Source organism: Portunus trituberculatus, chromosome 36 (genome assembly GCF_017591435.1).
Source record: "Portunus trituberculatus isolate SZX2019 chromosome 36, ASM1759143v1, whole genome shotgun sequence".
Lineage (NCBI taxonomy): Eukaryota > Metazoa > Arthropoda > Malacostraca > Decapoda > Portunidae > Portunus > Portunus trituberculatus.
In genome coordinates, this window is record NC_059290.1 from 5,537,504 (window position 1) to 5,550,716 (window position 13,213).

Here is a 13,213-nt window from a genome sequence, read left to right on the forward strand (position 1 = left end):
GGCTCACCCCTTCAAGATCAAGGACAGTGCATAAGTATGACGTAACCACAACATCGTCTGCCGGGCGGCGCGAGGAGACACGAGCAGCATGACCCTCTTATCCCGTGCCTCCTGCAGCCTCCTCAGGGTCAGGCCAGCATGCAGGTCGCCCTTCAAGGTGGTGTGGCTCCTTATGATACGTTCTGAAGTGTTTGTTAACGTGTGAAGGGAAAATGGATAGTTAACAGGAGATGAGTGGGCTGCTGGATGCTTCTGTGTTTTGTAATGTGTGTGTGTATTTTTGTTGTTTTGGGTCTCTGTGTGTGTGTTCTATCTGGGAGTAAAGGGCCCAGTCTTATTTACTGATATATTTATTCGTGATACTGTATATATATATATATATATATATATATATCGTAAATCTTTAGAATAGGACCTCCTCTCTAATCCATGCAATAATGACACAAAATAATGAGTAGTTAATGGAGAACACGTACCTTGTGGTCTTGTTTGGGGGTCACACACGGTTATGTCACATTGCCTCACTGAAATTAGAGACGTCACTCGGAGTCTAAGTCCAAATAGTAAACATTGCTATTGTCTTTTGTATATATCTGGGGTTTGTGGGTAACAGGAAGTGACTGTCTGTTGTTCACATCCTGGGTTTGTGGGTAACTGGTGAATAGGATTCTTATTGTGTCTATAGTTTTTTTGTCCAGTAACGTGCCACCACCTCTTAACACCACAAGCTGCGTCAATGGGAATTTGCTATATGTATTCGTAGGTGGGGCACAGCTGGGCAGACAGGTGCACAGACATCTGTGTGAGCAGTTCAGCCATGGTCACCAGTGACATTAGTTGTAAAGGTTGCGAATTTGATTACTGGGAAATCATCGCTCCTGCGATGCAAGTCAGTGTACAATCGAGAAGAGGACCAGCCAGGACCTTCATCCTTTCATTAAGGTATTGTGAGGAGGGGTATTGGTAGAGGTAGCGCATATTGTGTGAAGCTATAAGAGAACCGGTGTGGGGGGAGGGAAACTGCCCCAAAGCAAGGATACGGTAGGTTAGGTTTATGTTAGGGTTAGGTTAGTGTTGCAGAGGGGGGTCCGTGGGGCGCAGCCCCCCCGGCTAGGCTAGGTTACGTTAGGTTAAGTTTATGTTAGGGTTAGGTTAGTGTTGTAGGGGGTTCCGAGGGGTTACGTTGTTAGGTTTTTGTCCTTAGATTTTTTTAGATCGCCATATCTCGCCTCTTGGCTCTCCTCCTCCAAAACCCCTGATTCCCCACGTGCCCCCAAGCTTGTTGGGGGGAAGGGGGATAATAGAAAAGAATATGTAAGGAGTTGCTGTTCTATAGATTTACCGGTGCCCATTTAAAAAGTTCAATTTTTTATAAAAATAACTTCTGGAACGATTAATGAGGGAAAGAAATTATGGGGAAATAGATGTCTGAGTAGAGAGAGAAAGAGAGAGAGAACTCTAGACCTTCAAGAAAAAAAATAGCATCTTAATTTTAATAAATGTATAAGTAACTTATAAAATAAAGGAGTCCACCTCTTGAAAAATGCATTATAGGAAACATCTTTAAAAAATTATTTAAAGAAAAAATAAATAAAATAAAATAGTTAAACAGATAAACCAGTCTTAGGAATAACCCTTTATCTCCTGTGTGCAGTGGGCCCGGCCAGCAGCATGGTACTGCACCACAGCAGGACCTCTGCCACTGGAGAGGATCAGGAACATTGGCATCTCAGCACACATCGACTCAGGCAAGACAACCTTAACAGAACGCATCCTGTACTACACTGGCAGGATAGAGGAGATGCACGAGGTGAAGACTGTGTATTTACCTAGTTGTATTTAGCTAGTTATGATATGCAGGAGCGTAAGTGTGTGTGTCTTTTGGGGTTTGTATTTTTGTATGTTTCTGTTTTGAGTATAGCTATGATAGTTTTAACAGATCTATGGTTTGTTTTTGTTTTTTTTAGTTTCTTAACTTGAGTTTTTGTATCTGTTTTATTTGAAGTTTAATGCTCTGCTCTTATTTCTGAGTTGCATGTTTGTTTGTTTTTTGCACCACACAAATATTTGATCTAATGTAATTCATACCTATAGTTAGGCCATTCATGTTATCTTATATATATTCAACAGATTTTATAGTCATTAAAGTATCTATTTATCTATCTATGTGTGTGTGTGTGTGTGTGTGTGTGTTATAACAACAATGTTTTTTTTTTTTTAATCCTTTGAATCTATTTGCTGTCTTGTACTCGTATTTAGGCTAGGATTACATCCTTTTACCAATTTCCCTTGGTGCTGTCTTCAGTCCAAGCCATGTTTTTTTTTCTTTTTTTTTTTAATGCAAGAGGGAACATTGCCAAGGGCAACAAAATGTTAGGAAAAAAAAAAAAAACCGACTGAAACTGCAGGTTCCTTAAGATGTCAAAAGAGTCATCCAAAAGCAAGGGACAAATGTCTTGACACCTCTCCCTTAAAAGAAGTTAAGTCGTAGGAAGATGGAAATACAAAAGCAGGTTGGGAGTTCCAGAGTTTACTCAGTGAAAGGTATAAATGATTGAGAGTACTGTTTAACTTTTATATTAGAGTGTTGACAGAATAGGGATGAAAGGAAGAAGAAAGCCTTGTGCAGCGACGCTGCATGAGGAGGAGAGGCATGCAGTTGGCAAGATCAGTAGAGCAGTTAGCATGAAAATAGCAATAAAAGATAGAAAGAGATGCAATATTTCGGCAGTGAGAAAGAGGCTGAAGACATTCAGTCAGAGGAGGGAAGTTGATGAGACGAAAAGATTTTGATTTCACCTTATCTAATAAAGCTGTATGAATGGAAACCCCCCAAACATGCAAAGAGTACTCCATACAAGAATGGATAAGGCTCTTGTACAGAGTTTACAGTTGGAGGGGTGAGAAAAACTAGCAGAGATGCTGCAAAATGCCTAACTTCATAGAAGCTGTTTTAGCAAGAGATGATATGTGAAGTTTCCTGTTAAGATTATGAGCAAAATACAGACTGAGGATATTCACAGCCGGTTCCTGAATGTATTGGTACGGCAACAAACCAAAACGCTTACCATGTTGTTTGGCTCGCGCACCAACTATTTATGACAGTTCCACAATTCGCTTTTTTGTGTTTGGAGCGCTCGCCAACCTAGTTGTCTGGCTTACCAAAAGGATATAAAGCGTCGGAATGGTTGGTAGCCCCGCATAGCTGTGGTTGGTAAGCGTGTGAGTGAAAACCTGGTGAAAAAGTAAACAATTTCGTTCGATCAGCTGATAACATGTCTCAAGGAAGAGAAAAGTTGACGTCGCTAACCAGCGACCAGAAAAGCACGTTGGTTGATCTTATCAACCAATTCAACGTCGTGCTTGATAAAAGTGGTAATTACTCCATGATAGCTAAGAAACAGGAAGCTTGGGAGACAATTACCAAGTTCAATGCAATATGTGCAACACTGTTAATCAGTTTTTTTTTTTTTTTTCCAGACTCATCACTGACTATGATCACATTTTCAAAAAGTAGATAACACACACACACACACACACACACACACACACACACACACACACACACACACACACACACACACACACACACACACACACAAGGTATAATGATTAGCATTAAAAGTAGATGGTTAAGTTTATTCATTCTTACATACTATTTGTACTTTGCAATACCTACATTATACACCATAAGATCTTATATATGCGTGGAATCCTCACTCGTCGCAATTCTTCCATTTCATACATTTCTTCATCTATGATTTCTTCTAATGCAGCCATGGTACCTGAAAAGTGTAGTTTTTAATGGTCTGAAGAATACCTAGCTGCATTTTGAATGGTTGTAGGGCATAGGTATGTTAGATTTGGGTGGGGGATAGGTGAGGTTAGGTTAAAATATGTTTGGTTTGTTTTAATTTCTGCCAATCTAACATTTCCACTTTTTCATATTGACATTTTCCATCGCAAATTGATGCTTCAGAAGTTATGACAATAAATAGGTTGGTTAAGTTTACCTTGGTTAGGTTGGGTGGGTTAGGTTAAGTTGGCTGGGTTATTGTTTGCTTAGTTAGGTTACATTAGGTTCGTTAATAGGATCCATTCACTAATGTGTAATAAATCCATCAATAATGTCTTCTGATGTGTAGACCACCACAGAATCGAGTGTTACCTGCAAGCTCATCAAGGTACCGTTTATACCTATCCTCCATTGTTTCATCGGTCACCTCTTAATAGCCTTGAACTTAAAACTACAAGTATACTCAATATACAGCCTCCTGATCATTTTCATTTATTTAATCGTTTTTTTTTTCATAGGTATGAGCTACGTACATGATATCTCGGCTTCAGTCTACTCCACTCCTTCCATATTATAGTTTTTGCCCTTTAATTCGTCCACTTACCTTTCTTAATAGTAGAAGCACACAGTAAGAATTCATGTAATGATATATAGATAACAAGATTAATCATATACTTACCAAATTTAGTCAGTGAAGTAGAGATGTGACGAGTCGATTAGGCTGTTGTTGATGTTTGGCGTGAACTCACAAGGCGACTACAGTAGACTTCAAAAATTAAAACGTATGCTCAATATAGCATAAGAAAAGCTTTGTTGTACCATCAAAAAAATTTGACATGGTAAATAGACTGAAATAAATTTAATTACAGTTAGCTTCTTTTTACATTTGGAAATTTAAAATACAAGGCGGTAGCTTTGGTCTCCAGGACACTTGACCAATGTTTTGCAAAACCCCTCGACCAAAGTTCCAATCTTTGGTCCACTAGCGGACAAAAAACAGATGGAAAAAGGCATTCTGGAACGGCACAGGACACAAATTGCTTGGTTGGCTGCCTAACGGACCAAAAAGAAGTAATTCAGGAACCGGCTGTCAGTGTGGAAGAGGGGATAGTTGTCTGGAGGGTTGCGTCGAGTCGATGGATGGAGAAATTGAGTTTTTGAGGCATCGAAAACTACTAAGTTTTCTCTGCCCCAATCAGAAATGTTAGAAAGATCAGAAGTCAGGCATTCTGTGGCATCCCTGCATGATCTGTTGACTTCCTGAAGGGTTGGACGTGTCTAAAAAGACATGGAAAGATGTAGGGTAGTATCATCAGCATAGGAATGGATAGGGCAAGAAATTTGTTTAAGGTCATTAATGAATAATAGAAAGAGAGTGGATGATAGGACAGAACCCTGAGGAACACCATTGTTAATAGATTTAGGAGAAGAGCAGTGGCTGTTTACCACAGCTGCAATAGAACAGTTGGTAAGGAAACTTGAGATAAACTTGCAGGGAGAAGGATAGAAACCATAGGAGGGCAGTTTTGAAATTAAAGCTTTGTGCCAGACCCTATCAAAAGCTTTTGATATGTCAAACGTGACAGCAAAAGTTTCACCGAAATCTCAAAAAGAGGATGACTAAGATTCAGTAAGGAAAGCCAGAAGATCAGCTTGATGGAAGCCATACTAACGATCAGATAGAAGATTGTGAAATGACATGTTTAAGAATCTTCCTATTCAGGATAGATTAAAAACTTTAGACAAGCAAGAGATTAAACCTCTAGGACGGTAGTTAGAGGGATTAGAACGGTCACCCTTTTTAGGAACAGGCTAAATGTTGGCAAATTTCCAACAAGAAGGAAAGGTAGAAGTTGATAGACATAGTTGAAGGAGTTTGGTCAGACAAAGTGCAAGCACGGAAGCACAGGTTTTCAGAACAATAGGAGGGACCCCATCAGGTTCATAAGCCTTCTGAGGGTTTAGGCCAGCAAGGGCATGGAAAACATCATTACGAAGAACTTTAATCGTAGATATGAAATAGTCAGAGGGATGGACAAGCCCAGAATCATCGAAGGTGGAGTTTTTAGCAAAGGTTTGAGAGAAGAGTTCAGCTTTAGAGACAAGAGATGGCAGTGGTGCCATCAGGATGAAGTAAAGAAGGGAAAGATGAAGAAGTAAAGTTATTGGAGATGTTTTGGCCAGATGCCAGAAGTCACGAGGGAGTTTGAGTTTGAAAGATTTTGACATTTTCTATTTATGAAAGAGTGTTTGGCAAGTTGAAGAACAGACTTGGCATGATTCTGGGCAGAAATATAAAGTGCGTGAGACTCAGGAGATGGAAGGCTCAAATACCCTTTGTGGGCAACCTCTTTATCATGTATAGCATGAGAACAGGCTGTGTTAAACCAAGGTTTAGAAGGTTTAGGTTGAGAAAAAGAATGAGGAATGTACACCTCCATGCCAGACACTATCACTTCTGTTATGTGTTCAGCACACAGAGATGGAAGCAGTAATCATTCCAGGGAAAATCAGCTTAATACCTCCTCAGGTGCCCCCCAGCTGGCAGAGGCAAAATGCCAGAGGCACCTCCATTTTGGGGGATCCTGAGGAGGAATTGGAGAAATAGGACAAGATACAGAAATATGATTGTGATCGGAGGAGCCCAACAGAGAAGATAGGGTAACAGGATAAGGAGATGGATTAAAGGTAAGGAAAAAGTCAAGAATGTTGGGCTTATCTCCAAGACGGTCAGGAATATGAGTAGGGTGTTGCACCAGTTGCTCTAGGTCACGGAGGATAGCAAAGTTGAAGGCTAGTTCACCAGGATGGTCAGTGAAGGGGAGAGGAAAGCCAAAGCTAGTGGTAAACATTGAAATCTCCAAGGATGGAGATCTCTGTGAAAGGGTAGAGGAACAGAATGTGCTCCACTTTGGAAGTTAAATAGTCAAAGAATTTACTATAGTCAGAGGAGTTAGGGGAGAGATAGACAGCATAGATAAATTTGTAGTAAGAGAATAACTGTTGAGTCTGAGCTAGGTGGTGAAAAACTTGGAAAATTCAAAGAGTGTGGGCACGAGAGCAAGTTAAGTCATTGCGCACATAGACGCAACATCCAGCTTTTGAGCGAGTATGAGGATAGAGGAAGTAGGAGGGAATAGAAAAGGAGCTACTGTCAGTTGCCTCAGACAGCTGTGTTTCAGTGAGGAAAAGAAAATGAGGGTTATTAGAGGAGAGGTGGTGCTTTACAGATTGAAAATTAGATCTAAGACTGCAATGTTGCAGAAGTTAATGAAGAAAAAGTCGAGGGAGGTGTCAAGACATTTTAGGTTGCCACCGAGAGAGCAGTACAACCTGGGGACATTTCTGATCCCCTCCCTAGAAGGGGACTTCTAGGTTGGATTTGGAGTCTCCATTTTGAATTTTGAGTTTTGAGTGAAGGGTGTGTGTGAGTGTGTGGTAAGTGCATATAGTTTTGTGTGTAGAAAGAGAGTTGTCTTTAGAGGGCAGGTTGTGACTGCCCCCTTGAGTTGTGAGACACAATGGGAAATGTTCAGCGAGATCACAACTAGCTGTAATGGATGGTTCACAGCACCCCCTGAACTAGTGCTATTAGACCTCGCTGGGAGTAAATTATCGTATCAGTGCAATTTCAAGTTGGAATAAATTGATTTAGTGTGTTTTAAGGAGCCATCTGGATTTTAAGTGATTATAAAACTTTTGATGATTCTTCTGACATCTCTTGAGAATGGCATCTCTATTAGCCTTTTCTTCTTTATTGCTGCTATGTTGTCCTTTGTCAGTGGCCCTCTTACCTGGAGTTCTTACATGGATGACCTTTCCCCTTGAGCCATGCTTGGGTAAATTTACAGGTAGAAAACTGAAAGGTCTCACCACCCAGTGCACCAGCCTAACTGATCAACAAACAACAAAGCTTAGTCAAGAAAGACAAAGGCTGGAAAGTTCATTGGGAGTTCAAATCATAAAATAATAAAGCTTATATAAATAAATATAAAATATCATCAACACTAAGAGAAGATCCATGTATTTCAGGAATTAAGAAATAGATAGAAAAAAAAAAACATGTAAGACTCTGTAGTATTAAAAAGGAAGTTATTACTATGATAATTATATTTTAGGTACGTGGGAAGGACGGTGTTGGCGCGGTGATGGATAGCATGGAGCTGGAGAGACAGCGCGGCATCACCATCCAGAGTGCTGCCACTTACACCATGTGGAAGGATCACAACATCAACATCATCGACACACCAGGTACAGGAACACTTTGAAGTGTCCTAGTAGGAAAGAGGGAGTGTTTTGATGTATGTAGATGATTCCATTACTATTGTATGCTACAGGGGAAGTGTGAGTGTTAGTGTGTGTTTGGTGTGCTGCAGAAAGGAATGAGTGTGTGTATGAGATGGAAAGAGTGAGTGAATGAGGAATGAGCAGTGAGTGTATGAGTAAATGAGTGAGTGCATGAGTGAATTTTGGAATATGAGTATGAGGTTGATGGTTGGTTTCTCTCTTCAGTCCTGTGGAGAAGTGAATGTGTTTACTAGATTATTTCACTTTTTGATGCTACTATGACAATGTGTGTGGGAAGTGGAGTTTATCTGTATCAGGTGGAGAAAGAATGAATGTCTAGATATATGTAAATTATTTAATAAGGAAAATTAAGAGTTGATAATTACAAAGGGAAAACAAGATTGGGTATGTAGATAAATTTATTAAGAAAAAAAGAAATGTTAGTATTTACAAAGAAAAACAAGATTGAGCTTATACATAAATTCATTAAGAAAGACAGAAAAGTTACTAATTGCAAAAAGAAAACAAGGTTGAGCACATAGATAATTTTACAAAGGAAGGCAGAGAAAAATTGATAATTACTAAGTGAGAACCAGATTGATGAGAGAAAAATATATTAAGAAAAATAACAAAAAAGGAAATAGAAATAAATGTTACAGAGAAAAGATTTAAGAATTACAAAACAAGAAAGAGCTCAAGAGTAGAGAATGAGAATTTACCATCACCTCACCACCAATGAAGGGCATGTGGACTTCACGGTGGAGGTGGAGAGGGCGCTGCGAGTTCTGGATGGTGCTGTGCTGGTGCTGTGTGCCGTGGGAGGTGTGCAGTCCCAGACCCTGACAGTCAACAGGCAGATTCAGAGATATAGCGTTCCCTGCCTGGCCTTCATCAACAAGCTGGACCGCATGGGAGCGAACCCCTACCGTGTGCTGAACCAAATGAGGTAGGTTCGTGTGGAGCTGGTTTGTTGAGTGTAGGAGTGGTCCATGTTTTGTTTAATTATGTGTTTGTCTGTTTAGTTTGTGTATGAGTAGTTTTTTTTTTTATGTTTTGTTTCATTATTGTCTATATTTGTCTAGTTTGTATATTTGCTTATGTGTGCTCATTTTTTATTATTTTGAGTTTTACCATTATTATTATTATTATTATTATTATTATTATTATTATTATTGTTATTATTATTACTATTGTTTTATGTTTTGTTTCATTGTTTTTCTTTTTCTTTTTTATTTTGTTTGTTTGTTTGTGTGTGTTCATTTATTTGTTATTTTACATTTCATTATTACTATTACCATTATTATTATAGTTATTATTATTATTTTGATGAAGCAAAACCTTGTTAACACCATTACAATTTCATCCCAGCTTCTTTACAGAGTGTCCTACTTTGCAAAACACTACAGAATACAAAAGAATTGTCACATAACAATGACATAACTATCTCTGAACTTTATTAACTGTCAGCTATCAGAAAATACTATAACTGTTTATTAAGGATAAGGATGGCAGGTGTGTTTCAATACAGTGCCTGCCATGTATAGATCTATTTTCTTCTTGCATCAACTCATATTTTCTTAGCAACATAAGAAAATGTGGGAAGCTGCGAGAAGCCATCATGTCTACACATGGCAGTCATGTATGAAATGTGCCTACTTATTTCCACCTGTCATCCCAATATATAAATTTGTGTAATTGTTTAAGGCTCCCTAATGACTCAGCACTGGCAACTTCATTATTGAGTCCATTCCATTCATCTACCACTTTTTGAGAACTACAGTAATACCTCGAGATACGATCGCCCCAACATACAATTTTTGTGATATACGACGAAAAATTTCATATAATTTACGCCTTGAAATACGACAATATTTTTAAGATACGAATAGCCATCAGTAGGTGGCAAAGTGATCGCTCAGTTACCCACGTCCACCTGAACATTCAACCCGTGTTGTGTATTATTGTTCATCTTTTGTGCATGTATGTGTCTGTGCTCCTCGGCAGTTTTTATTTTTCTTAAATTTTGTGAATTCAAGATAATGGGTCCCAAAAATAAAAGTTTGGCAAGAAACACACAAAATAGCCTGTATTCACATACTGATTACACTTAGAAATTCAATAAACAAGTGAGTACAAATGGTGTTCTGCCCACAAGCAACTCTTCCTCTTTGCAATGCAAAAAAACCAGAAGTCTCTAGATGTCATGGTTACCAAAATATCACAGGTTGAAGTAGGTAGTATCATCGGTTTACATGGCCTTGCGTCTGATTGTGTTCAGCGGTCTTGGCTAGAGCGAGAGAAAACGGGCCCCTTGTATTCTCTCTCTCTCTCTCTCTCTCTCTCTCTCTCTCTCTCTCTCTCTCTCTCTCTCTCTCTCTCTCTCTCTCTCTCTCTCTCCTGTTGCCTGTTCTAATACCACTCTCATTCAAAAGTTGTCTCCCTGTAACATGGCGAGTGACCCGAGGTATAGAAGTAAGAAGGGCGCAGGAGAGGTGGCGGAATCAGACACAGTGAAATCACTGTCACTCCCACCATTCATCGTTGGTGACACAGTGACGTAAAGCATATATTTACTCCTGATGAGTGTTGCCAGCTCACAAGCAAAGAAAACTGGAAGAAAATAGCCAAAATATAGCCATAAAAAGCCTAACCGTCTATCAACGTGCCCCGAGTCTTACGTGAAGAACGTTTATCGATGTGTCCCAAGTTTTGCAGGTTAGGTTGTTATTTTGGGCAATGTAGTTGATTTATATCACGCATACAATAAACATTGTATTTATTTTATGTTAAATCTATATTTGGTTGGTATTTAAAGCATGTTAATTTTTTTTAGGGGTGAGGTAAACTCATATCACAAGAACAAATTAATTCTTTTTCCATTAATTTCTATGGGAAAAATTGATTTAACATAACATAACATAAATAATAGGATAACAAAGGGCCACCAGGGCCCATCTAGGTTATCCTGTATCAGTCGCACAGCGACCTCGTCATCAGTACTTAAAGATACACTTACAAGTACACAATACATTATATACTAATTCTAAATATTTGGCCCATTAACAGGGCTAAGTCCTGCAGTGAAATCCTCTACAATTTGTGGTCCCCATACATGGGGATCATGTCTTGTTTAACTATAGTAAATTTCTTATAAAAACTGTCATGCAGTGCTATACATAATTATAAATTTAATAGATTTAAGTGCTTATCTAATCTGTTTTTAAACATTGTCAAACTAGTGCTATTTACAACCGTCTCTGGCAATGCATTCCAGAAGTCTACCACCCTATGACTAAAGAAATATTTTCTTATATCTAACCTGCAGCCTTGCTTTCTAATCTTCCTGCCATGATTTCTAGTCCTATTTCCCTCCTCTAAGGTAAAGAAAGATCTCACATCTATGTAGTTTGTATCTGAGAACATTTTAAATAACTCTATCATATACATCTCCTCTCAAATGAAAACATGTTTAATTCCTTTAATCTATCTCTATACTCCAGGTGCTTTAATGCTGGTATCATCCTAGGTGCTCTTCTCTGAACTGCTTCTAACATGTTGATATCCTGCCTATAGTGGGGTGACCAGGCCTGTATGCAATACTCTAAATGGGGCCTAACATAGGAATTATATAAGCTACGCACCACTTCCTTACTTTTATAACTAACATTTCTATTTATAAAACCCAGGATCCTATTTGCCCTATTTCTTGCTTCTAAACATTGCTTTGAAAATTTCATAGTCCTGTCTATCACTACTCCTAAATCCTTTCCTTCCTCTACTGCCTCTAGCCAACATCCCTCCATCTCATAGTTAAAGTTTGTGTTGTCTTTACCTAAATGCATAACCTGACACTTTTAGAATTAAACTCCATCTGCCACCTGTCTGCCCATGCTATCAGCCTGTCCAGGTCTCGTTGTATTCTGTAATTGTCCTTTTCACCCTGTACTGCACATGCTATCTTAGTATCATCTGCAAACTTTGATACTTTGCTACTAATTCCTATATCTAAATCGTTAATGTACACCAAGAAAAGAAGAGGTCCTAGCACTGATCCTTGGGGTACCCACTAACCACTTCCTTCCACTCAGACATTGCCCCATTTAATACTACTCTCTGTTTCCTATCAGAAAGCCATTCACTAATCCAATCAACTAACCTACCCCCTATCCCATGTAGTCTCAATTTGTACACTAGCCTCCTATGCGGTACCTTATCAAACGCCTTGCTAAAATCTAGATATATAACATCTATGCTATTTCCATCATCTAACTCCTTGGTAATATATTCTAAGATATCGAGCAAATTTGTAAGACAGGACCTCCCTGATCTAAAGCCATGTTGGGTATCTCTAATTAATCTATTCTCATTTAAATGCTCCCAAATACTACCCTTAATGATTTTCTCTAGTATCTTACATACTATACTAGTTAAACTGATCGGTCTATAATTATTTGCATCATCCTTCCTACCTTTTTAAATATTGAGTAACATTAGCTAACTTCCAGTCCTGAGGTATCTCAGCAAACCTAAGTGATCTTTCAAAGATTAACTTAAGTGCTTCAGAAATACTGTCTACACCCTCCCTAAGTACTCTGGCATGTAGCTCATCAGGACCACTAGCTTTCCTATCGTCTAGTTCAAGAATAAATTTCCTAATAATTCCCGGTTTTATATCAATATTTTCTAAAGCTCTTAAACTACTCGTCGCACTGTTTGTAACAGGATTTCCTATTCTTTCCTAGTAAATACTGAAGAAAATTGTTCATTCAATAATTCTACTATGTCTTCATTTTGATCCACTACTACACCATCTTTTCTGAGTGGTCCAATCCTATCCTTATTTCTTTTATCACTGACCTTGTAATAACTATATAATTTTTGGGATCTTTACTCCCAGCTCTAGCTAGTTTTATCTCTGCCTGCCTTTTACTTTTTTTATAACCTTACTCAAATCATCTCTGACCTGTCTGTACCTAATCAAATCTACATCTTCCCACTTTTCTGCAACTCTCTATATGCCCTCTTCTTCTCTCTGATCTGGCTACCTATCTCATGAGTCCACCATAATGGCTTCCTGTTTCTCTGCCTTATATCTTTGTAAGGGATACACTGCATCACTATACCCTTTAC

General features: G+C 38.7%; 1 protein-coding gene and 1 long non-coding RNA gene across 4 annotated transcripts in view; one reads left to right on the top strand and one right to left on the bottom strand.

The window, feature by feature from the left end:
• The window catches only part of LOC123513700 (elongation factor G, mitochondrial-like), a 25,881-nt gene continuing 12,668 nt past the window's right edge, over positions 1-13,213 (top strand). Inside the window, exons 1-4 of one of the 3 annotated variants that reach the window (XM_045271075.1) lie at positions 1-127; positions 1,655-1,810; positions 7,915-8,047; positions 8,825-9,029. In XM_045271075.1, coding sequence (XP_045127010.1) covers positions 89-127; positions 1,655-1,810; positions 7,915-8,047; positions 8,825-9,029 — 533 coding nt within the window. In that variant the 5' untranslated portion in view covers positions 1-88. Of the gene's footprint in view, positions 161-1,654; positions 1,811-7,914; positions 8,048-8,824; positions 9,030-13,213 lie in introns of all 3 variants that reach the window. The other 2 variants (XM_045271074.1, XM_045271073.1) reach the window with 2 other exon arrangements.
• Positions 3,624-4,897, bottom strand: LOC123513701. The gene is made up of 2 exons (XR_006677433.1): positions 4,476-4,897; positions 3,624-3,785 (listed from the first exon to the last, which is right to left on the bottom strand). It is a non-coding gene; the product is annotated as an uncharacterized LOC123513701 (long non-coding RNA).